The sequence below is a fragment of the Hippocampus zosterae genome, chromosome 3 (genome assembly GCF_025434085.1).
Source record: "Hippocampus zosterae strain Florida chromosome 3, ASM2543408v3, whole genome shotgun sequence".
Classification (NCBI taxonomy): Eukaryota; Metazoa; Chordata; class Actinopteri; order Syngnathiformes; family Syngnathidae; genus Hippocampus; species Hippocampus zosterae.
In genome coordinates this window covers 4,979,283-5,004,705 of record NC_067453.1, presented here as the reverse complement: position 1 = coordinate 5,004,705, position 25,423 = coordinate 4,979,283, and the positions used below count along the sequence as shown (strand labels likewise).

At 44.8% G+C, this 25,423-nt stretch overlaps 1 protein-coding gene and 1 long non-coding RNA gene across 4 annotated transcripts in view; one reads left to right on the top strand and one right to left on the bottom strand.

The window, feature by feature from the left end:
* Positions 1-25,423, bottom strand: part of vps9d1 (VPS9 domain containing 1) — a 59,585-nt gene that overhangs the window by 13,363 nt on the left and 20,799 nt on the right. For all 3 annotated transcript variants that reach the window (XM_052060869.1, XM_052060870.1, XM_052060871.1), the window contains 7 exons: positions 20,259-20,311; positions 16,530-16,617; positions 16,232-16,317; positions 12,287-12,435; positions 11,305-11,673; positions 11,082-11,211; positions 187-392 (listed from right to left, as the gene is read on the bottom strand). In XM_052060869.1, coding sequence (XP_051916829.1) covers positions 187-392; positions 11,082-11,211; positions 11,305-11,673; positions 12,287-12,435; positions 16,232-16,317; positions 16,530-16,617; positions 20,259-20,311 — 1,081 coding nt within the window. The remainder of the gene's footprint in view (positions 1-186; positions 393-11,081; positions 11,212-11,304; positions 11,674-12,286; positions 12,436-16,231; positions 16,318-16,529; positions 16,618-20,258; positions 20,312-25,423) is intronic.
* LOC127597785 (uncharacterized) overlaps positions 22,147-25,423 on the top strand; it is a 151,558-nt gene continuing 148,281 nt past the window's right edge. Inside the window, exon 1 of the long non-coding RNA XR_007961748.1 lies at positions 22,147-22,613. This is a non-coding gene — a long non-coding RNA (uncharacterized LOC127597785). The remainder of the gene's footprint in view (positions 22,614-25,423) is intronic.

The window sequence follows — 25,423 nt, the reverse complement described above, 5'->3', positions numbered from 1 at the left end:
CTTAAAGTTTTCACTCCACGACCGTATTATATCAGATGGTACAGGAGTCTTCTCCCTATACCTCTGATTTCCACTATCATGTTGAGTGGTTGAACACTAAAATTAGCAGCAGCCACTGTTGGACCGCAGGACTGATTGCCGGTTGTAACTGCATTCACGAAACAGAAGGGGGAAAAAAAAACTCACCAATGCATTCCAACTTCTTGTGGGGGCAACAGTCTTTGGTGAGAAGCTTCAGCTCCTGAACAGCACACTCATATGGGTAAGAAACGTTCGGAGTGTTAGTTTGGTGGGGGAACAGTTTCAAAGGAACACCAAAATCTCCAGGTAGAACATCTTGATAGAGTTTCATTCGAATTTGAAGTGCAAGCTCCCTTTCTTTGTGTACCATCCTAAAAATAAAAAACAAAAAGTTGTCAGACCCTGACAGATAATAAATGTATGATCAGGAGTCCAGTCGATGCGACAGCAGCATGAGCAGGGAAGCCCAGAGTTCCCTTTCCCCAGCACTTCTTCCAACTCTTCCGGGTAGATCCCAAGGGCTTCTCAGGCCAGTAAGAACACAGAGTCTCTCTAGTGTATCCTAGGTCATCCCCTGGTCCTCCTGCCGGTGGGACATGCTCACAGCACCTCACCAGGGATGCTTCCAGGTAAAATCAAGACATGATGCCTGGGCCACCTCATCTGGCTCCTCTCAACATGGAAGAAGTCGTCGGGAAAACCAAGCTTCTCACTCTATCTCGAAGGGAGAACCTGGACACACTCCAGAGGACTCATTTCAGCCACTTGAATCCAAGATCTCATTCTTTTGGTCACGAATCACAGCTTGTGACCATTGGTCAGGGTATAAATGTAGATCGACTGCGAAAGTGAGAGCTTCACCTATTGCAGGGGTGGCCAGCCAGTGAAAAACTAAGAGCCATTTCTTTTTACTGTGTTACTGCAAAGAGCCACATCGGCACACATAAACATCAACCCACCCCTTCCTCACACACACACGCACGCACGCACGCACGCACGCACGCACGCACGCACGCACGCACGCACGCACGCACGCACGCACGCACGCACGCACGCACGCACGCACGCACGCACGCACGCACGCACGCACGCACGCACGCACGCACGCACGCACGCACACACACACACACACACACACACACACACACACACACACACACACACACACACACACACACACACACACACACACACACACACACACACGCACACAAACCTCTGCTCAGCCAGATTTATTGCAAAAACATGATAATGACAGAAATTTACTCTGACAATACTAAGATAACAGAACAGTAATTTTCAACAATGAATATTGTGTGAACTGTCTCACACGCATAAACTCTCAGTTCAACCAAGTTCACAAACAAAATATAAAAACGTTCTTCTCTTACTATGCATTCTGCTTTGCGAGTTTTCACCGCTTCTCTGTGTGACAGCCCAGGAGCCGCATTGAACCAGCCAAAGAGCCCCAGTATGACATATTGACATATTGGCTCAGCATGACAGCAGACACTGAACCAATCCACATTTTGATCTCTCACACTCCATTGTGCCCTGAATTGGGAACAGGTTACCGAGATACTTGAACTCTTCCACTTGGTGCAGGATCTCATCCCTGATCTGGAGAAGGGCATTCCACCCTTTTCCGACTAGGAACCATGGTCACAGATTTGGAGGTGCTGATTTTCATCCCAACCGCTTCACACGCCACTTATAACCACTACAGCAGAGGTATTGCAGCTTCCGTGCTCCCGAGTATTATACCAGTTTTTGTCATTTTGGCGACCCTGAGCGTGTTACTTACACGAGGGAAAAGTTGCTTAGCATTGGGGAGTCTACGCTCTGACTTTTTTCACCAGCACAATAAAATCCACAAGGTTTTTCGGAGCTAAATGCCGCCGGAGGAGGGGGAAGAGAGCTAGTCAAGCTTCGGCAGTGTGGATTTCGAACGCCGCTCCTATCGAACCATCTTGCTAATCTACGATCTCTGCCAAACAAGATGGATGAACTTCTTCTCCTCACAAAGACCAAAAAAAACCTTTGCATGTTCTGCTGCGCTCAGCTTCACTGAAACCTGGCTCAGTGACCGCCACCCGGATTCCGCACTATATCTACCTGGCTTCCGCCTTCTCCGAGCCGACCGAGACACGGAGCTATCAGGGAAATCAAAAGGTGGTGGGATTTGCTTCTATTAGGGATGTGAATCTCAGCACTGAAGACAATTCGATACACATCTCGATCCACTGCCAGCGATGCGATACTTAAACAATACATGGAATTTTCTGGCGATACGATGCGATACGATTCACCGTCGTCACGATGCGATACGATTCGATACACATTAAGTTCAAATCAATGCGATCCGATACGATACAATGCAATTTGTTGCGATATTGTGCAATTAAACATGATGCAAATAAGCAAAGAAAAAAAGCTTTTAAAAAGATGGAATTCAGTATGGTATTACAAAAAGGATACCACTTTATTCCTTATAAAGAGTAGAACTTGTAAAACAACTTATTTAAGCCCTTTCACAATTGGGTTTTGTGCAAAGAAAATGTAAACAATTTGGCACCTGAGACTCACAGCTGTTGCTATAGTGTAAACACAAACAGACTATTCTCACTGAGTGTCTTATATGAAATATAATAATAATATATATATCTATATGAATCTCTAGCGCAAGATGTCCACCCATCCACTGTAAGTGCAACTCTTTGCGCACTGTTCAGCGACACAGTAATCTCACTTCTCACTTTGTTGTACACATCGGGAATATGTTTGTAAGTGAACACAGACCTGTCTGGTATTTTATACCTGGGTTCCAAAACGTGCACGAGCTGTCTGAAACCCCCGTTGTCCACCAAGCTAGGCTGGAGGTCTTTGCATATGAAATAAGCAGTGATCTTAGTTATAGCCATTGCGCGGTCACAGTGAGTTGCAAGGGGACTTCCAAAATAAGAGGCAATTTTTTTCTGATCCTGACCTGGTTTACCAAGAGTTTCTCCGGTGTCCGACGAGGAACTGGGCGTGGAAGCGGGGGAGCGGGAGGGAAACTTGTCGGTGATCTGGTGCCATCGGTTTGAGTGGGTCTGCATATTTGTGGTGCTGCCGTTGTATGGCTTCTTAGTGCGACATTCCTTGCAAATTACGGAGGTTTTATCAAGCTTTCCGTCTTTCCTTTCGAAGCCGAAGTATTGCCAAACATAGGATTTGAATGTTGCGGGTGCATTAAATATAATAGATTCCTCGCTGCTGCTTGCGCTAACTTCCATGTTTCGCTAGTTGTGTACCGTCCGTATTCAACACAAAACGCAAAACAATGATCGTGCATTCATTGCGCCTAGGAAAGGGCAAATAGGTGACGTTTAACATGAATAAAACGGTTGCTAGAATCGGATTTTACCGATACCCACCAAATGCATCGTGATGAATCGCGATTTCACCCGTCAAAACGGTTGCTAGAATCGGATTTTACCGATTATTTTCCACACCCCTAATACCCATCAATGCATCGTGATGAATCGCGATTTCACCGATACCCATCAATGCATCGTGATGAATCGCGATTTCACCCGTCAATCGCATCGTCCCCAGTGAATGAGCCGATGCACTCGGATCGCGGACGTGCGCATCGATGTATCGATTAATATCGATTATTTTTCATACCCCTAGCTTCTATGTCAATGAAGAATGGTGCACTGATGTCACGACGCTCGATGCACACTGCAGCCCGGACCTGGAGTCGCTGTCTTTAAACTGCAAGCCATTCTACTCACCACGTGAGTTCACCTCCTTTTTGCAAGTCGGTGTTTATATTGCGCCACAAGCTAACGCTAACACGACAATAGAAACGCGAGCTGAACAAGTCTCGCGCCACAAAAAAGGACAAAATCCAACTTCCACGTACAGTTAGGACCAAGATGGCGCCGGGCAATGGCGACATGGTGCTACGCTGTGCAATAATTTGGCTTTTATTTTCTGTTATCTGGACTAAATCGTGTCAGTGTTTTCACTATACTAGGGAGGATTTACTCAAGCATCGATACAGTTCTGGTGAGTTGCCTCACCTTGCCCTAGAAGCTCGTATTTTGATCGAGGAAATCCTGTCCGAGTCTCCAGAACCCAGCCAGTCTACTCGTAGAATACGACCCGTTAGCCGGCGGAGGCGGGGATCGAGAGCGGGTGCGCTGGTGAAACTCCGGAAACGTAATTCCCGTGCCCCTCTACCGAGCATCATGCTGGCAAACGTGCAATCGCTGCGGTACAAGATGGACGAGCTAATCAGCCTCATGGACTCGCGACAGGACTTCAGAACATGTAACGTTTTTTGTATCACCGAAACCTGGTTAGAGTCAAAGATACCCGACGCCGCTGTTACACCCCCCGGATTCGCCTTGTTCAGATTCGATCGTGAATTTGACCAGGTCAACAAAAGCAAGGCCGGTGGTGTGTGCTTTTTGATCAACGAGTCCTGGTGCACCGATACAAAGGTTATTTCTAGGTCGTGTACTCCGGAACTTGAATGCCTCACCATTCGCTGCCGTCCCTTCTATTTACCACGAGAGTTCCCTTCAATTCTACTGACAGTTGTCTACAGCGAACCCAAAGCCAACACCAAGAAGGCAATGAACCAGCTCGCTGACGCCATCGCGAACAATGAGACCGCGAATCCAGGGGCTATTTCTATCATTGCCGGCGACTTTAATCAATGTAATCTCCGTAAAATTCTTCCAAAGTTCTACCAGCACGTGACTTGCCCAACTCGGGGGCCGAATACCCTCGATCACTGCTACACCACGATAAAGGACGCCTATCAGTCACTGCGACGTGCCCCCCTCGGTACCTCTGACCATGCCTGTGTCCACCTCATCCCGACGTACAAATCTCAATTCAAGCGTGAGAAACCATTCAAGAGGACAGTCCGGCAGTGGACGTCCGATGCCATTGATCGACTCCGTGGATGTTTTGAATGCACGGACTGGAATATGTTCCTAGAAAATGCGACCCTGGATGAGTGTCCGTCCGAGGCGGTGACTGATTACGTCACATTCTGCGAGGATTTATGCGTCCCCATCAAGGAAGTGACCGCTTATCCGAATCAGAAACCCTGGTTTGGCGGTGCCCTCAGGCGCGAATCACGTGCTCGTCAAACAGCCTTTCAGTCTGGAGATGCGGCCGCGTACAAAGCATTAAAGTATCGGTTCAAGTCCGCCGTCAAAACCGCCAAACGCGACTACGCCAGGAAACTCGAGGATTCCCTCGAGTCTACAAATAGTCGCGACCTCTGGCGGGGAGTGCGGAAAATAGCGCCGTACAAGTCTGGCGGCAACAAGAACTCTGATCCTGACGACCCAACTCTACCTGATGAGCTGAACAGGTTCTACAGCCGGTTTGAAAAGTCAATGCCAAAGCCTAATACCAGCGATGAACCCGAAGATCCTGATCGTCTGAAGATTTCTACTACTGACACCGTGAAGCAGTTTAAACGCGCAAACGTCCATAAAGCGACGGGTCCCGACAAAGTCTCGAACCGTCTCCTCAAGATGTGCGCACAGCAACTCGGTGGAATCTACACAGAAATCTTCAACTGGTCACTTCGTCTTTGCAAAGTTCCTGCACTTTTCAAAGCATCTGTCATCATTCCCGTACCAAAACGCTCGCCGATAACTACTCTAAACGACTTCCGCCCAGTGGCTCTGACTTCAAATGTCATGAAGTCTTTCGAACGCCTAGTGAAGGATGTTCTCCAGTCGTTACTACCTCGTTCTATGGACCCGTACCAGTTTGCCTACAAGGCGAACCGGTCAGTAGATGACGCTGTGTCTATAGCGCTTGAGAAAGTGTACCGACATCTTGACAAGAGTACTCCGACCTACTCCCGACTTCTTTTCATAGACTTTAGTTCCGCCTTCAACACAATTCTTCCGTCCAAGCTTTTTACACAACTTCTAAATTTAGGACTTCCGCTGAACTTGTGTCACTGGATTTATGACTTTCTTTGTCTGAGACCGCAGGTTGTTAAAGTCGGCTCCTCAGTGTCCAGTGAACTAATTCTGAGTACAGGCGCTCCACAGGGATGCTGCCTGTCTCCCCTTCTGTATTCCCTGATGACACATGATTGCGTGGCCTCATTTACTGATTGTCACTTCTTTAAATTTGCCGACGACATCACCGTTGCTGGGTTCATTGTGGCCAGTGAGCGCGACTACCGCCGCCAGGTCGACGAACTGGTGATGTGGTGCACCGAGAACAATCTCGAGCTCAATGTCTCGAAGACGAAGGAAGTAATCGTCGACTTCCGTCAGGACAATCCGAAGAAACCCTTGGCTCCTCTGGAGCCGATGGTTATCAACGGCACGGACGTCGAAATCGTTGAAACCTTCAAGTTCCTGGGAATTCACATCTCTAGTGACTTGACCTGGTCGGCGCATGTCGGCCACTGTGTAGCAAAAGCTCAGCAACGCATGTTCTTTCTGCGACGCTTGAGGAGCTTCGGGGTCGGCCAGCGCATTCTGACCAAATTCTACCGGGCGGTGATCGAGAGCGTTTTATCGCTCTCGATCACGGTCTGGTTTGGTCGTGCAACGGTCGACGACCGGCGCTTGCTCGAGCGAGTCGTTAAAACCGCTTACAGAATTATCGATCATGATGTAACGTCTTTGGACGAGATTTATGTTCAGCGCTCACTGCGGAGAGCTCATTCAATCACACAAGATGACTCTCATCCTGCTAACGAATTTTTTGAAGAACTTCCATCCGGTAGAAGATACAGATCGATACTTGGTAAAACTAGTCGCCATCGCGAAAGTTTTTTCCCTAATGCAGTCCGTCTTCTGAACAAAGATTTAAGCACAGCGTGTTTTAAGCATTTTAAGCATTGACTAGTCCAGTAATGTAATGTTTGATCCTAGCAATTTATGCATGCGTCCGCACCTGTTGAATTCTGTTATGTGTATACATATATAGCTAATAAATGATGATGATGATGATGATGATGATGATGATGATGAGGAGGTCGTAAAAATCATTGGCACCACCCTACTCTTAAGGACTTGCACACTGCAAGAATCAAAACAAGGGCACGGAAAATCCTCCTGGATCCCCCGCACCATGCCCACCACCAGCTACTTTCCAGCTACTCCCCTCACGCAGGCGCTAGAGATCCATGCGCACCAAATCCAGCAGACACTTAAACAGCTTCTTCCCTCTAGCCATTAACTCCCTAAACTTTCAGTTCTTGTACAACAAATACTGCGACTGGTTACTCTAAAATAGTTCAATGATTTTCTGCACCAACTGTACAAATCTCATAGTATTGTATTCGACCACTGATCACTTTAGCTCTGCTTGATACTTTGCATATTGTCTCACAATTGTCACTGGGTGGTACCACCACACTACGGTTCACTTACATTACGAAATGGCCTTCCATACCTATTTGTCATGTCCTTGTTTATGATGATACTAATGCAGCGTGTTATATCACCTGAAAAGAAATTGATGGGTGGTACAGGTACTGAACAGTCCATATCAGGGGGTTTGTTTTCCCGTACTACCGAAGCACCCCTCTGACAACTCCTCAAAGGAAAGGAAACCTTCTCTAAGTCAACAAAGCACATGTAGAGTTGTTGAGTGAAATCCCATACAAGCTTGAATATCCTGCTGAGGGTTAGAACTGGTTCACTGTTCCAATGCCAAGACAAAAACCACAACTTCCCTTTTTGAATCTGAGATTCACCCTGCCAATGGACCCTGCTCCGATTCACATCGTCACAAATCCAAGTCAGCATTGCCCCAGCTCCACTCAACAGAGTGTTCATAAGATATCCTTTATTAGTCCCACACTGGGGAAATTTACATTCAAGGTACACTGCTTCCCCCTACTGATATGTCGGATGGTGGAGTGGAATTTCCTCAAAGCTGTTTGAAACTCCCATGCGAGAGTTTTGTTTTCTTTTTGCCTTGGTGACCGCCATGGCTGCATTCTGTTTGGCCAGCCGGTATCCATCAGCTGTCTCCTGAGTCCCACAGGCAACACAAAGCCCGATAGGAGTCCTTCTTCAGCTTGACGGCATTTCTCACTGCTGGTGTTCACCAACAGGTTTTGGGGGGCTGCCTCAACAACAGGCATCAACCAACTTATTGCCACAGCTCCAGTGGGCTGCATCATCAATTGAGACACGGAACATGGTGCACTCTGACTCGATGTTTGCCACTTCCCCCAAGACCAGGGCAAAGTTCTGTCAAAGGTGGGAGTTCAAACTCTTTCTGTCAAGGGATAGTGCCAGATGTTTTTTTTTCTTTCTTCTTTCTACCTACATTCTTGCTGCTGGAGGCTGTAAATTTCCCCAGTGTGGGACAAATAAAGGATATCTTATCTTATCTTATCTTATGTTGCCAGCAATCCCTTTGGGTCTGCCAGGTCGGACCGACATCTTCCCCTACCATCGGAACCAACACATTACAAGCTGGTGATCAGTTGACAGATACACCCCTCTCTTGACCCGAGTGTCCAAACCATGCGGACACAAATCCAATGACACAAAAACAAAGCTGATTATCAAGGTCTAAGGGGCTGTGGTGTCATGTGCAAGTCCCTTATAAGAATCCAATAACGGAACACCTTTCTGGCTCTGATCGGGGTGGATGTTTCTCCCGATTACAGTACACCGTTTTTGCAGATGATGTGATACTGTTGGCTTGTTGAAGCTGCAATCTTCAACTATCATTGAAGCGGTTCTCAGCTGAGTGTGAAGCAATTGGGAACAAAACCAGCAGCTTCAAATCTGAGACCATGGTACTCAGTTGGAAAAGGGTGGAGAGCCTTCTCCAGGGTGGGGATGTGATCCAGCCCCAAGTGGAGGAGTTGAAGTTGAAGTTTTGAGTGTCTTCTTCAAATCTTCAAAAGTGAGGGCAAGGTGGAGTGGGAGATTGTCAGGCAGATCGGTGCAGCATTTACAGTGATGTGGACTCTATCGGTCCGTCTGTAGGAGCTGAGCCAAAAGACAATGCTGTCAATTTACCGTTGTTCTACATTCCTACCTTCACCTATGGCCACAAGCAAGATCTTGGACATAAGCGGCAGAAAGGAGTTTCTTTCCGAGCTCTCGCTTAGAAATAGGGTGATAAGCTAGGCCATCCGGAAGGTGGTCAGAGTCGAGTCACTGCTCTTCCGCTTTGAGAGGAGCCAGATGAAGTGACACATATCTCAGGCACCTACAGTACATGATCCCCCTGATGAGTTGTTCCGGGCCTATCCCACTGGGAGCCGGCTCTGAAGATGACCCAGGTCACGCTGGAGAGACTATGTCTCGCAGCTGGCTTGGGAACAATTGGGATTGCCCCAGAAAAAGCTGGATGATGTGGCTGGGAAAAGGAAGTCTGGGCGTTCCTGCTTAAGATGCTGCCCCTGCAACCTGACCTTGGATAAGTGGAAGAGAATGGATGGATGGATGGATGGATGGATGGATGGATGTCAAGGGACATGTCCTGAAACAGTAATGTATTCCATGGGCAGACTCTTCTGTTCTCTGCTTAGGCTCATTTCGTTGTCATAACATTTTATTTCTTTAGGTAATCGAGGTGGTGCTACACACTCAAAAGTATGGCTTAAAAAAAGTACCAATCAAGTTGCTTTAGACAATATTGTTTACAGTAACCAATAGATTGGACCAATCCAGTTGCCTATGCTACTACCCGTTTTATTGGTTAGCCAAACAACCAATGAAATTGATTCCAGAGTACATTTCACTAGCTCAATTGTAGTCATGTGGAGTGGATAGTACAGAGGTGGGTAAACTACGGCCCGCGGGCCAGATCCTGCCCGTTGGTCTTTTTAATCCGGCCCACCAAAGGTTGGTCCACAATTAATGTTTGATGTGAATGATTGCATTCATTTTATTTGAACTTATAATGACAGGCATTTCATCGCCAGGTGGCGCATTGACTTGAAGTTGCAGAACACAGGGGGGGCGGGGGGGGGAGATCTTATCGACCACCTTGGACCTCTGTATCGCTCTACTTCTACTGATCACAACCCATCTGCAGCAATGCACAGGCTAAAATAGGTCATCAACAATGCTGTTGTCTTTTAAAAAAGTATATTAATACAGTACGTTCATGCTTTTGTTTTTTTAATCAACCATAGCTAGTGCTGACCTGGCCCTTCTGTCAAATTTTAAAAGTCAATGCGGCCCCCCGAGCCAAAACGTTTGCCCACCGCTGGTATAGTAGATATAGACCCGTAGAAGAAGTATATTTTATATTTACATCCATCCATCCATTTTATGATCCGCTTGTCCTCACAAGGGTTGCGGGGTGTGCTCGAGCCTTTCCTAGATGTCTTCAGGCAGTAAGCACGGTACACGATGAATTGGTTGCCAGACAATCACTGGGCACACATAGATGAACAAACATCCGTGCTCACACTCACACCTAGGGAATATTTAGGGTGTTCCATTAACCTGCCATGCAGGTTTTTGGAATGTGGGAGGAAATCGGAGTACCGGAGAAAACCCACGCAGGCACTGCGAGAACATGTAGACTCCACACAGGAAGGACAGAGGAAGGAATGGAACCCTGCACCTCTGCCCCGCAAAAAATGAAAATCTTCAAATTGATGCCCATGATAATTGCGTTGATTGGCTGGCAACCGATTCAGGATAGGCTCCATCATGCCCCGCGACCCGAGTGAGGATCAAGCGGTTTGAAAAATGAATTAGTTATTATTGCATTGAAAAGAAAAATCTAATCCAAAATTGAAGTCTTTTTTTTTTTATTGGAAAAAATATAAATAGGTGAAGCCCCAGGTGCCAAACCCCAAGTATGCAGAAAATGCAGGGGTCCGCTGTTGGTAGGTTTCCACACCAACACCTAGGCTAGTGTTGCCCTAGCCACCCTTGTGCTTGAATTTATGAAGCCTAACCGAACGAGAGTCGGTAACATCTTCTAAAACAACCAGAACTATTTTCCTATGCAGCCCCTACATGCCTAAGTATGTGTGTGAGATCGGCACAAATCAATGAGTGCAGTCAAGAGTGTCAGTTTAAGGAAGTTACCTGAAAAGTGCCACTAATGCACTCCAGAGAGGAACAAAGAATGACATCTCAATGTTACGCAGACACATGTCCTTATAGTCAGCAGTGTTAAGATACTCGCAGGACAGCAAACATAGAGACAGTAGTTGATCTGAAAGATAGAAAACATTATTAGCAACAATAGTTTTTACAACAGTGTCAATTTCTGTGCATGCAGATGTTAGTCCAGCGTTTGCGTGCTCACCAATGGCTATATGAATGTCTTTGACAATGGCCTCCAGATGTTGCTTCATCGTTCTCATCTTCATCTCTGGAAAATGCTCGTCATCCACTTCCTGCTGAGTTGGGTTACCAGTGCTTAGCTCTACATTACAGCAAGAATCTTCAGTGCTGCTTGGAAGTGGGGCCCAGTCTATCTTGTTGAGGAAGTGCCCTAAATCTTCAAAGGAGTACTCACGGTCCACTATCATATGTGGCTTAAGCTCCAACCCCTCACTATCATCATAGTTTTTATTGGGTGCATTGGAGGAAAAAGGTAAGAGTGAGAAGTCGGTTGTGAAGCTCTGGTTGTCAATGTCATTGCTGACAGTCCTGTCTGGCTTCCTCTTGGGCTCTGTAATGTTAAAAAAAAAAAAAAAAAAGATTATGGTGAAGACTCTGATAACGTCATTCAGAAAGAGTCATTTTTAGTTGTTCCAACTCAAAATGGTCGAGCTTGACCATAATGTGTATTTTTTTAAATGCCACTACTTTTCGCAGGAAGTAAATGTTTGATGAGAGTCTGATGAGATCCATACTCAAACACATCAACATACTTAAATGTTCTCCTTGTAAAAAAAAAAAGGACTTTCAGAAGCAAAGTCTGGATCTGGGTTAGACTCTGTGGCTTATGACCTTAGATGAGCATGACTATTTAAAGACAGTTATTATTAATTAGTTAATCAAGAAATGTTGACTAAAATTCATAAAAGTGCATATGCATGTTTAATAAAGCATGCTCTTTCAAAATAAAAGCAATAGCTGTCGAGACAGATCCTATGCTTTATCCAGTTCATACAACTCAGAATGAGGAAAGGAGGTTCAAGCCCTAAAACTGCCTTGCTCAAGGGCACCAAGACAGTGCTCAGAATGCGGACCAGGCCAACAACTAGACGAGAGTTCTTGGAAACAAAATCAATTGATCCTATGGCGAACCATATGCATTGGTGGGCCACAATCAACCCTACCTGGATGGAGATGGTTGTGAGTGCTGTTGGATGTTTTCGGTGGGATCACGTGACTTGCTGGGAATCCTTTACTGACAATAGGATACAGCCGATTGTAAATCCGATATTGGTGTTTCTTCAGTAGTTTCACCACTGGGTGGTCAGAACAACTGCAGATGCAACACAGTGTAAAAATTTACAATTTGGTACAGAAATCTCATGCAAATACAGGGATAAGGTAAGCATGTATCCATGTTTAAAAAATTGCACATGGGGTCATTTTTATACAATTTAATCGGCAACTGTAGATACTTCACTGAATTTCCCTTTAAAAATTGGTTCCTTTTACTGATATGAGTATAGTGATCTTATCGCGGTTAATGGAGACCGAGACCCTGCCGCAAAATGAAAAACCGCGAAGTAGCGTTAAGGTCGGTATCGATGAGAAGGAGGCGAAGAGAGACGTGCTGATACTTTCGGACAGGCCCACAACCGCCTCCACTCTCTTGTTCTCTCTCTCTCCGCCGAGCACGTACAAATAATAGAAGAAACAGTATGCGAGAGAGTCAACAACGTGATGAGACTCAAGGTGCTGGGCGGGGCTGTAAAGATGCCCAGCCACTCAGTTCACGGAATATATCCACTCGGTGCTGTCATTGGTCGATGTCGCAGCAGGAACCAATCAGGCGCCTTGAATGAGGGCCCGCTGTATATACAGTTCAGGCATGTACAAAACCAACGAGTCATTCAGCCTTTTTTTTTATAAATACAGTACTTTGGAAAAATCCGCGATGCACTGAATCTGCAATAAGTGAATCGCGAAATAGCAAGGGATCACTGTATTTCAATAATTGGCAGTTTTTATCGTTCAAAATGTTTCTTTGGAAAAAAACTAGAGCTGTCAAACGATTAAAATATTTAATCTAATTAAAAATGCAACTGTCATAATTAACTCAAATGAACTAAAAAATTAATCGTGATTACTCACACATTTTTTATCGTTTCTGAATTTCCTTTTACATTTTTTGTCCTATTTTTTCCCCATTTTAATGCTCTCATCAACATGGAATCATGAATCAGTTTTCTATGTGCCAAATGCAAATATTTACTGAAATAAAAATTTCGATTTTCAATTTTACATGAACATTTTTCACTTGGTGCAGTTATTCACACATAATCTCTCACACAATATTACTGTCCATCAATAACGGTGAAAAAAATATTTTGTCACACAACAGCTGCTTTAACAGCTTTTTTTATGAAATCAAAACAGAGCAATATAACATTATAAAGTGCACACATCTAAGGTACACTAGTACTCAGCCTATAGTGGATTTAAACCATGGTTGCATACTTCGTTTTTCTCAAGTTTGCTTTCAACACAGCAGTCTGTTTCTGTATGTTTGTTGAAGAATAACGAGACACTGTACACCAGTGTTCATTATGTACTGCTGTATTCGAAACTGCCGGCCGTACAAACAAGAACAAACACTTCCCCCGTGCTGCAGGGGCAAACCATTCTGAAATGGGGGAGGGGGGTTCACTCCCCGTAACACAGTCAGGCTATGTTGATTGTGTTGGTTCTTCTTGCGCGGAAGTCTGTCTACGGTTTTGTGTAGACTAGTGCCTAAAAAGAGCCGGCCGGCTCTTTTGGCTCCCAAATGGCTCCTCAGTTTTTTTGTTGCTTAAATTAATTTAATAGCAAAAATAACGTAATATTATGTGTAAAATGAAGTACTAATGCAAAAAATATACATTATATAAAATATTTATTATTTATATGGCTTTATTTATATTCTTCTGAACATACTCAACATGGAGTGCTACAAAAATAAAAACAAAGTACAAAGACCCATCTCAAAACAAGGTCGTCGATAAGTTCCAATCTCTGAATGTGTATATTTATAAGCTTTTATCTATTTACAGTAAAACAACATAAGTAAGCTTTGAATACCACACAACAAATTATAAATTAAAATATGTAAAACAAAAAGAAAAAAAGCAGCATTCAGGTAAAGGTTTTAGCTTTCTTTAGCGAAGATTGGCATGAAGAAAAACCAAGTGCCTCAGCTTTGAGGGGTTGATCCTGTTTCTCCTCTCTGTTAATATTTGCCCTGTTTTGGAGAAGATTCTCTCTGAGGGCACAGATGTTGCGACAACACACAGCCAACACAAAATGGATGAAAATCCCTTGCAATCATTTTACCCAGTTCCTCGTCAATTGTGTTCCGTTTTGCTGGTTTTATAGCTTTTTGCATGTGTCTCATAGAGCTCTGGGTTGTACATCTAGGCAGTTGTGACATTGCAGCAGCAGCAACAGTTGCAAACACACTAGCATCTTCATTAATAGCTGGTTCCCTTGCTTGTCTTTTCTCTTCAAATTGTACTGATGGGTGGACATTTCTGATGTGCCTGTGCGGGTTATTTGTGGCGCCAGATCTATGGGATATTTTAACCTTGCACAGTCTACACGCTGCCTTTGAACTATCAATTAAATTGAAATGAGTCCATATTTCACTGCGTTTCCTGTCCATTTTCTCACCTTTCCACTTTCCACCGTGTTGTTTTTTTTCACTAACTAGCTCTCTCGTCTCCTCGTCTGTCTTGTTCGCGTGCTGCTCAGTGTGCTGCTGTGTGTCTCTTCTCTAACCCCTCCCCCTTCTCTAAACTGCAGCGCGCGCGCGCGTGTGTGTGTGTGTGTGTTTAAACCTCCCTTTCCGGCTCCCAATGAGAAGCCGGCTCCCGTTCACTTCAAAGACCCGGCTCTCGGAGCCGGCTCGTTCGCGAACGACACGACACATCACTAGTGTAGACTTGGTTCGATAACAACACTGGAGACGTTTTACTTTCGCTAGGTCGCTACCACTGTAGCGCACTGTCACTGTCAGACGAACACAGAGAAGCTCCACCCGTTCTATTTATACGGACACAGAACACAGTAACCTTCCACACAAAATAGTTCCAAACAAGCAACAATCGCGTCAGTGGCATACATCGTATACCAGTATGATACAGAGAGAGAGAGAGAAGAACAGGTAACTTTGGTCTTGTCAGTGGAGCAATATGGCAACTATTTAAAAGTAAACTTTCCATTCATAACCTCTTTAAGTATCCATTTTCGGTGTCTAGCGCTGCCGTGGCTGACAAACCAGACATGGGCGTGGACTTATGTAGCGCGCTTGTTGTTTTGTTTCTGGTGTATTTATAGAGCAACGTAACATCCGCTTGTGACGTGGGCCGCGTTAATCTCGCGAGAAAAAATGTAATCCCGTTAAAATTCATTTAAATTAATGCCAATAAAAACGCGCTAAACTGACAGCTCTAGAAAAAACATATTCTAAAGTAATACTTTTCAAACGCTTAATACCAAAATGTCTTCACTGTTGTGTGTGCAAAATGAGGATGAGCTGCGACATGTTTTCTTGATCATGGCCAGGTTTCTCGAGCAAGGGCTGCACCACAGCATGTTTAAATTGTTGGGGAACTATATCAGAAGACGTGGAGGAAAAAAGTCATTAAGGGAGCCGGATGGCTTAGTCTGAAACAGCACATCCTCTGAAAATGTCAAGGACATTAACTTCAAAAGATTTTAACACAGCTGAACATGGAACATGGACAGAGGGGACAAATATGATATTTGGTATGTGGCCTCTTTAACTGTGATCTGGTCGTTACACCAGCAGTCTTTCCAGACAAGTGAATTAAGAGAAGTAAAATTCTAGGCCTCTCTGCTTAGAGTGCTTCCTCCGCAACCCAAATGCAGATAGAAAAAAAATTGGATAGATCAGACTGATGACAATTGATTAGCATGTGGACCTCCAGAGTGTGACTCGTAGAATGAAAGGTGATAGCAATTAAAAGGGCAACCTTTATGATATATAACAGTTTAAAATTGCCACATTGTAATATAATGTCAAATTGCAAACGACACCATTAACTTCTTGTGAGTCTTAATTAGTTCATTACCTAAGGAGATTGGAAATGAAGCCAGAAACCAAAGTGATATCATCAGGATTCTTCTTCATGCTAACTTTCCATTGCTTGAGCCAATCCTGAAGAAGAAAACAAATGTTAAAAACTGTAAGACTGTAAGCACAACTATGAAAACAAAATAATTATAAATTGAAAAATAGTTTAGGTGTGAAAAGAAACAGCCTACAGTATTTCATAAATGTGTTCATTTTGATTCCAAAATATTATTTTATTACATTTGTTTTTCTATTGTTCAAATTCTGTTGAACAGATATTTATTGCAACGACTTACATGGTTGTGCTCATACTCCAAAACATTGGTGTAAAGAATGCATTGCTCCTGTTCTTCTGGTGTCATTGCTCCAGATGCTGCAAATCTCCTGGCATAAAGATACAATACGTTCACTTCAATTTAAAAACAAACAAAAAAAAACATACTTACCCTATCACAGAAGACACAATCCCATTGTTTTGTGATATACCTCTACGTCTAGTAAAAACACATATAGTGTACATCTGCGCATCATCAGTGACAGTGGTTCGAGTACAGAGCTGGAGCTACAATGATTATTGCGGTAATGCTGTTCCACAGGGTTGTGCAAAATTGCAAAGAGCCACTATACAGGTAGTTTTGGGTTACTGTTTAGGGAGTTAATGGCTAGAGGGAAGAAGCTGTTTAAGTGTCAGCTGGATTTGGTGCGCATGGATCGGTAGCGCCTGCCTGATGGGAGTATCTGGAAAAGGTGGTGGGCTAGGTACACGGGGTCCAGTAGGATTTTCCGTGCCCTTGTCTTGGTTTTTGCGGTGTGCAAGTCCTCAAGAGTGGCTAGGGCGGTGCCAATGATTTTTTTTCCCGCCGTCCTAACTGTCCGCTGCAGTCGGATTTTGTCTTTTTTTGTGACAGCCCTAAACCAAACCGTGATGGAAGAACAGTCAAGTCAGTCTTCTAGTGTCGTGGTTCTCAACCTTTTTTCAAAGATGTACCCACTGTGACATTGTTTGTCACACAAGTGCACTCGAATCAGTGCAAAGCATTTTTGGATGAAACAGAATTCTGTGCCATCAGTTTCTGATTTCTTGAATTTTGTCACTATGACTTAAAAAAACAACAACAAAAATCCTTTAATATACTGTATCTATTCACGAAAATAAAAGACGGGCATTACCAAGTGCCAACACTAAATATCACAATGTTTTTTACTGAACTGAATGACTTTACATGAAAAGGTACGTTTTTGTGAGACACTTGGGCCTGTGTTTCACTGACACAACAAAAGTAGATCTTTGGTCATAAACGTTTGGGCACCTCTGGTATATCATTATGTCGATCGCAATCGCGATGACTGGTAGATCGCGGACTGGTACCAAGTCGATCACAAGAGGTGTAGAGGAGAAAAAAAAACAACAACCCTTTGTGTCTTTGTGCATGTTAGTAATTTTTTTTGTGTTAATGTACACCACACCCTAATCATCCTAGCAGTCTCATTTTCACAAAAAGTATTTAAAAAAATTAAATAAAGTGGGTAAATCTTTAACCTGCGGTGGCGCGTGACCTGCGTCACCAGAAATTGTTAGCACTCAGCAGTCTGCAATTGCAGCTTGTGATCAGAGGTGTTCCCCTATATCATAGGTGTCAAACTGAGGTCCTGGATGGCCGCTGTCCTGCATGTTTTCCAAGTCTCCTTGTGTCAACACACCTGAGTGTTACATGGTCAATACTTGTAGTGATGGAGGCAGGTTTTGGCTCAAAATCTCACGATACATGGACTCATTCATAATTTCCTGAACGCATGTCAGCCATCCTGCCTTGTACGCAGGGGAAAAAAAATGTTGCAAAGCATGACATTTCCACTTCCATACTTCACAGTATAGAGGTCATTCTTGGGGTGCGGCTCAGCAGTCTTCGTTCGCCGAACAATGAGTTCAGTTTATACCAAAAAGTTCTATTTTGGTTTCATCTGACCACATGGCATTCTCCCAATCCTTCTCTGGATCATCCATACGCTCTCTACGAAACCTCAGATGAGCCTGCAAATAAACTGGCTTGAGCAGAGGGGCTCATCTGCCACTGCAAAATTTGATTCCCGATCGGTGTAATGTGTTATTGATGGTCACCTTTCTTACTTAGGTCTCAGCTCTCTGCAGATAATTCACTAGGTCCTTGAGTCTCATTGTGATCTTTGCTCACCTTTCATGAAGATTTTGACCCCATAGGGTGAGATCTAGCGTGGAGTCCCATATTGAGGAAGATTATCACTGGTCTTATATGTCTTCCATTTTCCACTAACTGCTCCCACAATTGATATATTCACAGCAAGCTGGTTGTCTCTTGCGGGTTTACTCGTTCTAGTTTCTAATTCATAATATTTTCTGTTTCAGCAGACGGATAGTAAATGAGGCCTCTCTGGCAGATAAGTAGAAGTGACTTGTAGAAGTTACTTGAGCAAGGCCGTTGTGTCGCTGTGACATTTTTCTTGGCTCTGCATCTTTTTATCTATCACATCCATGGCAGACATATCTGTTTGGAACCAGTTAAGACCGTGGCGACACACATCGTCATATTGGTAGAGGCAGACCTGCCCTCCTGTGTGGGTGTGTCTCAGAGTATAAAGAAAAGGAACCACTTTGGGGAGATTAGAACTCGTTTTCGCATTTACAGAATAAAGCTCCACAGCCATGTCTCAATCTTCCTGTCATTCATTAAATAGTTCAACTAAAAACATGCAGTCTTCTGGTAGTTACAGTAAGTATGACAGAATAAACATAAAAGGACTGGGTGAAGGGTCCCACAGAAAAGATTTGATTTCCTGATGGGCCCTCCTCTCCAGCACCCCTGAATAGACCTTACCAGGGAGACTGAGGAGTACAAGCCCCCTGTCAGTGGAACACACCCTCCGGTCCCCCTTCTTATATATGGTGACCAAAATCACAGTCTGCCAAGCACAGGCATAGGATTGTTGTAAAGGCGTATCAAACAGGACAGCTCCACAACATCTAGAGCCTTGAGGAACTCTAGGGCGCATCTCATTAACTCCTGGGGCCTTGCCACCATCGTGCTTTTTACCCACCTTGGTGACTTCAACGACAGAGATAGGAGAGTCCACCTCAGAGTCTCCTGATTCTGCTTGCTCAAAAGAAGGCGTTCTTGGTGGAATTGAGAAGCAAGCAAAGTATTCTCCAATTAACAACCTCCTGAGCCTAGGTAAGCACCAACCCATCTCCACAATACAGTATAGTGTGGGGCCCTGCTTCCTCATCCTGAGATGACAAAGGATGGACCAGAATTTCCTTGAAGCTGTTCTCACGGCCTCACTGACCAATCAATATTCTCAAAATTACATTTCATTAATTTTTTTTTCTCAATTTCGCTTTGCCATATAACCATACACCCTCATTTAGAAATAGTGAAAAATGTGAACTTTGAAAATTGAAATTTGTGTTCAAAACTGCCCCACTGTTTCAAGACAAGTGATACAGTTTGCTTATATTTACAACATGAATTTAAGAACTAAAAACTATTTGTACAAAGACAACAACAAAAAAGAAACCAGTAATTCCTTTGTATTAACATATTTGTATTGTTTAATAAAACCCTTGATTCCTGTCCCTGTGGTTAACCAACAAAAAAAAAAAAAAAGACTTATCAAATTCCGAAAATTCCTCCTCAAATACAGTCGGTGATTGGCAAAATTGCTCCTCAAGGAAACAAGTTTTATCCTTGTTGCATTGGGTTTCTCTGGGTGTTCTGGTTTCCTCCCACATTCCAAAAATATGCATGTGCACAGGGTAGATTATTGATTAAAAACTCCAAATAGTCCCGAGGTATGAATGTGAACAATTGAGTCTCCTGAGTATGAGCTCTGCGATTGGCTGGCAATCAGTCCAGCGTTTACTCTACCTCTGGCTCAAAGCTGGCCAAGTCGGCTACTATCACCTATGAAACCCCCCGCACCCCCCAGACACACGCACACCCAACACACACACACGCACAAACAACACTTCTACATACAATTGAGTGTACCTGTTGGCCTCTTCCTCCAAGCGTAATCTTCTCTCCTCCATCTTCCGCTCGACCTGGTGTTGTGAGAACAAGCATGAAGGAAATATCTGCATCATTTTTTTCATGCCTACAAATGTTTACAGAATGACAAATATTCAATTGACTAAAACATATAACTATAAATAGTAAAATCTGAAAAGCTGACAGTTTTGTAGCAGTCTCTTAAAGTTTTCCAGAGTTACAAGTCATTTAAGCATTCCTTCTTACAGGGATTCCCAGAGATTTGGCTAAGCCCGAAGAGGCAATGTGGGTCCCCCTTCTCATGGGCTCACTACCCATGGGAGGGGCCAAAGGGGTCGGGTGCAATGTGAGCTGGGCAGCAGCCAAAGGTGGGGACCCTGGCGGTCTGATCCTCGGCTGCAGAAGCTAGCTCTAGAGACGTGGAATGTCACCTCTCTGGCAGGGAAGGAGCCTGAGCTGGTAGAGAAGTTCCGACTGGATATAGTCGGACTTGTCTCCACACATAGCCTGGGTTCTGGTACCAGTTCTCTCAAGAGGGGTTGGACTCTCTTCCACTCTGGAGTTGCTCACGGTGAGAGGCACAGAGCAGGTGTGGGCATACTCATTGCCCCCTGCCTCAGTGCCTGTCAGTGTTGTGTCCAAGGACCGGCAACCCGAGGCCAAGGCCAAGGCCAAGGACTTGACTCTGAGGCCAAGGCCAAGGCCAAGGCCAAGGACCAAGGACTAATTTTGAAACTGAGGCCTAGCCGAGGACATGTATAAAACAATGCTATCATACCACTTGGCAGGTCTTCATGATTTGCAACACCCCTCCATCATAACCCTTTGCACTCCCTAACGCTTGAATGAAGTGTTTTTATTCAAAGAATAGAACAGTCAGGGTACGTGTTATTTATACTGAGAAAAAAAAAATCATATGGTATACATTTATGAATTAATGTTTTAGTGCAGTAGTTTCTTAACATGAAGTAAATCAACACTCAACAGGCATGACATGGCACGGAACACAAGTTGAGAAATGACTTTGCATAGATGTCAATCACTGACTGCAGAAAAAGCGCTAATCTCTCAGTGATAATTTTACAGTTGATCGGCAGCGAGTCCCAGGGACTCGCTGATCAGAAAAGTATGAGTGCCATTATGGATTGAGAGAGTCCCAAATTTCGAATTCTGAAAGGGTCTACTTATTCAATTGCAAATGATAATTACACCAACAACAACAGATACAACGATAAACAAATGCTGTAAAAATTTAAATAATTCAGGAGCAGGCCTGCGGATTTCGGAAATTCATGGTAACCGTTTTTCGGTTCTGTCGGATTACCCAATGGGAAACCACGATAACAAATGTTGGGTTCTGTAAACGTTCATCATGGGAACCCATTTTTCTATTTTGACTGATATTGATAATCAAGAATTCCGAAACTCAAAAGTATAATGTTTCAAGGGTCAATGTTTGAAAACTATGCATTAAAAATGAACATTACATCAGCAGCTGTGTACTCCAGTTTAATTCCAAAAAATAAATGGATCTAAAACTAGTGTACTCATGTGGCATCATCAGAGTATTTTTTCCAATCTCACTCTGCAAAGATTAATTGACTGGTAATCATTAATACAGGTAAGTATTGATGTGGCTTGACATCCTCTTCCCAAGACAATGCATGTGTAATCTACGATCAATTTGACGAAAGAATTTAACACACGTCATCATTCGTTCTAACAACAGTTAACATTAGCATTACTACACCTTGTGACGAATGTTTTATTCATAAAGTTACCATGCTTCAACCAGTAAATTATAGAATAACCAATACTGTTTCATAATATTTTTCACAGTGATTAGCCTACAAATCTAATGACCACTTTGCCTGTAATTGTGCCTCGCGTCGTATTTCGCTCTCGCGTTCTGTGCATACGTCACAGATGAGTTTAGTGATACGCCCTCTGGATGATTCATACGAAAAATCAGACAAGCATTCCCATTTCTTAAATATCGTAATTAGTAGACCTTGGTGAGTTTTTTTCGCCGCCATCTCAAACTTTCATCGGTGCGATTCCTCAGTTTGCGGACTAAAATAACAACCCGCATGCGCACATAACGTCATCTGTTGTGTCCCCCCCAACACTGAAAACAAAACAAAACAAAACGAAAGTAAATTAGAAGAAACACACTCACACACCACACCACATCACAAACACACATACAGGCGCAGAGAAATCACGTATATCACACAGTCAATTCAAGTGCGGTGACTTTTATAATTAAACTATCTTTCGGTACCGTGAAAATGACGCCACGGAAACGACACGCTACCGATTGTTACTGTGAAATCCTCAGGCTTGCCGTAGTTTGTTTGTTTGTGTTTTTTTTGACGGAGAAATTTCCTTGCGTCCCAAAAACGCACATTGTTTGGAACTGTGCATCCCGTGGGAAAATTATGCGTCTCCGACGCGGGACGCAGAGGTAACGAGATGGCTGAATCTCTAAACATTCTCTGAGTACTACTATTATTACCACTACCACTCATACTACATTAATACCTTCAACTTCACAATAATAATAATAAATAATAAGATAAGATAAGATATCCTTTTAAATCAACCATGATTTTAAACTATGTTTTATCAATATTCATTATTCCAAACATAAGAAAGCATTCAGCAAACATAACTGGAATCGAGCAAAAGACTCCAAATTCCAACAGCCAAACCCAGAAGTGAACTGCCAACATTATTGACTCCAGCTGGAACGCAAATTACTTGGTTCAAACAAACATTCTAGTGCGACAGCACAAACGTGACGCCTGTGCAAAAATAACAAAATAAAAGACACCGCTGTTACAGAAAGGCTTTAAACGCTATTTAAACTGCAGATCGCGAACGCAACAAACCGTGACTGAAACTAACTGTGATGCCCCTCTTTATACGTTGCGCTTACTGTTACCTGTCAGTGGCAGACCCGCCCCTCTGAAAGCGTCAGAGTTAATCCATCAATATGGGTTTCCTTGGATGGAATTTAATAGATTCCTTTGTGATTTTTGCGGTCCTTATACAAGGGTTTCGAGGCTCTAATCCCTCATTGTGTCAGAGGACCGACAATCCGAGGCTTGGACTCCCGGCCAAGGCCAAGGACCAAGGACTTGACTCCGAGGCCACGGCTGAGGACCAAGGACCGCCCCTCGGTCCTCGAGCCGGTCCTCGAAGCCAAGGACCGGCTCGAGGAACACATCTCTGGTGCCTGTACATTGGGGTTCACACCTTTAGACGAGAGGGTTGCCTCCCTCCGTCTTCAGGTGGGGGGTCGGGTCCTGACCATTGTTTGTGCATATGCACCAAACAGCAGCTCAGCATACCCACCCTTTTTGGAGTCCTTGGAGGGTGTGCTGGAGAGTACTCCTGCTGGGGACTCCCTTGTTCTGCTGGGGGACTTCAATGCTCACGTGGGCAATGACAGCGAGACCTGGAAGGGCGTAATTGGGAGGAACGGCCCCCCCCAATCAGAACTCGAGTGGTGTTTTGTTATTGGACTTCTGTGCTCGTCATGGACTGTCCATAACAAACACCTTGTTCAAACATAAGGGTGTCCATATGTGCACTTGGCACCAGGACACCCTAGGCCGCAGTTCGATGATTGACTGTATGTAATGTATCATCGGATTTGCGGCGGCATGTTTTGGACACTCGGGTGAAGATGGGTGGAGCTGTCAACTGATCACCACCTGGTGGTGAGTAGGCTCCGATGGTGGTCGAAGATGCCGGTCCGTCTTGGCAGACCCAAACGTATTGTGAGGGTTCGTTGGGAGCATCTGGCGGAATACCCTGTCAGAAAGAGTTTCAACTCACACCTCCGGCAGAGCTTTTCCCATGTCCCCGGGGAGGCGGGGGACATTGAGTCCAAATGGACCATGTTCGCGCCTCTATTGTTGAGGCGGCCAATCTGAGTTGTGGCTGTAAGGTGGTTGATGCCTGTTGGGGCGGCTACCCCCGTACTCGCTGGTGGACACCAGCAGTAAGTGATGCCATCAAGCTGAAGAAGAAGTCCTATTGGGCCTTTATGGCCTGTGGGACCCCAGAGGCAGCTGACGGGTATCGACTGGCTAAGCGGAACGCAGCTTCGGTGCTCGCCGAGGCAAAAACCCAGGCGTGGGAAGAATTCGGTGAGGCCGTGTAAGCCGACTTCCGGACGGCTTCGAGGAAATTCTGGTCCACCATCCGACGTCTCAGGAGGGGGAAGCAGTGCACCACTAACACTGTGTACAGTGGGGATGGGGCGCTGCTGACTTCGACTCGGGAAGTTGTGAACCGGTGGGTAGAGCACTGCGAAGACCTCCTCAACTCCACCAACACGCCTTTCTCGGAGGAAGCAGAGTCTGATGACCCTGAGGTGGGCTCTCCTATCTCTGTGGTTGAAGTCACCGATGTGGTTAAAAAGCTCCTCGGTGGCAAGGCGCCAGTGCTGGATGAGATCCGCCCGAAGTTCCTCAAGGCTCTGGATGCTGTGGGGCTGTCCTGGTTGACTCGCCTCTGCAGCATTGCATGGTCATCGGGGAGAGTGCCTCTGGATTGGCAGACCGGGGTGGTGGTCCCTCCTTTTATAAAGGGGGACTGGAAGGTGTGTTCCAACTAATCACACTCCTCAGCCTCCCCGGTAAGGTCTAATTAGGGGTGCTGGAGAGGAGGGTCCGTCGGGTAGTCGAGCCTCAGATTGAGGAGGAGCAGTGTGGTTTTCGTCCCGGCCGTGGAACTGTGGACCAGCTCTACACCATTAGCAGGGTTCTCGAGGGTACATGGGAACTTGCCCAACCAGTTTACATGCGTTTTGTGGACTTGGAGAAGGCATTTGATCGTGTCCCTCGGGGGTTTCTGTGGGGGGTGCTTTGGGAGTATAGAGTACCGAGCCCCCTGGTACGGGCCTATACTGCCGATGTCAGAGTTTGGTTTGCATTGCTGGCAATAAGTCGGAATCGTTTCCAGTAACGGTTGGACTCCGCTAAGGCTACGCTTTGTCGCCGATTCTGTTCATCACCTTTATGGACAGAATTTCTAGGCACAGCCGAAGCGTTGAGGGGGTCCCTTTTGGGGGCCTCAGTATTGCATCTCTGCTTTTTGCAGATGATGTGGTACTGTTGGCTCCTTCAAGCAGGGCTCTCCAACTCTCACTG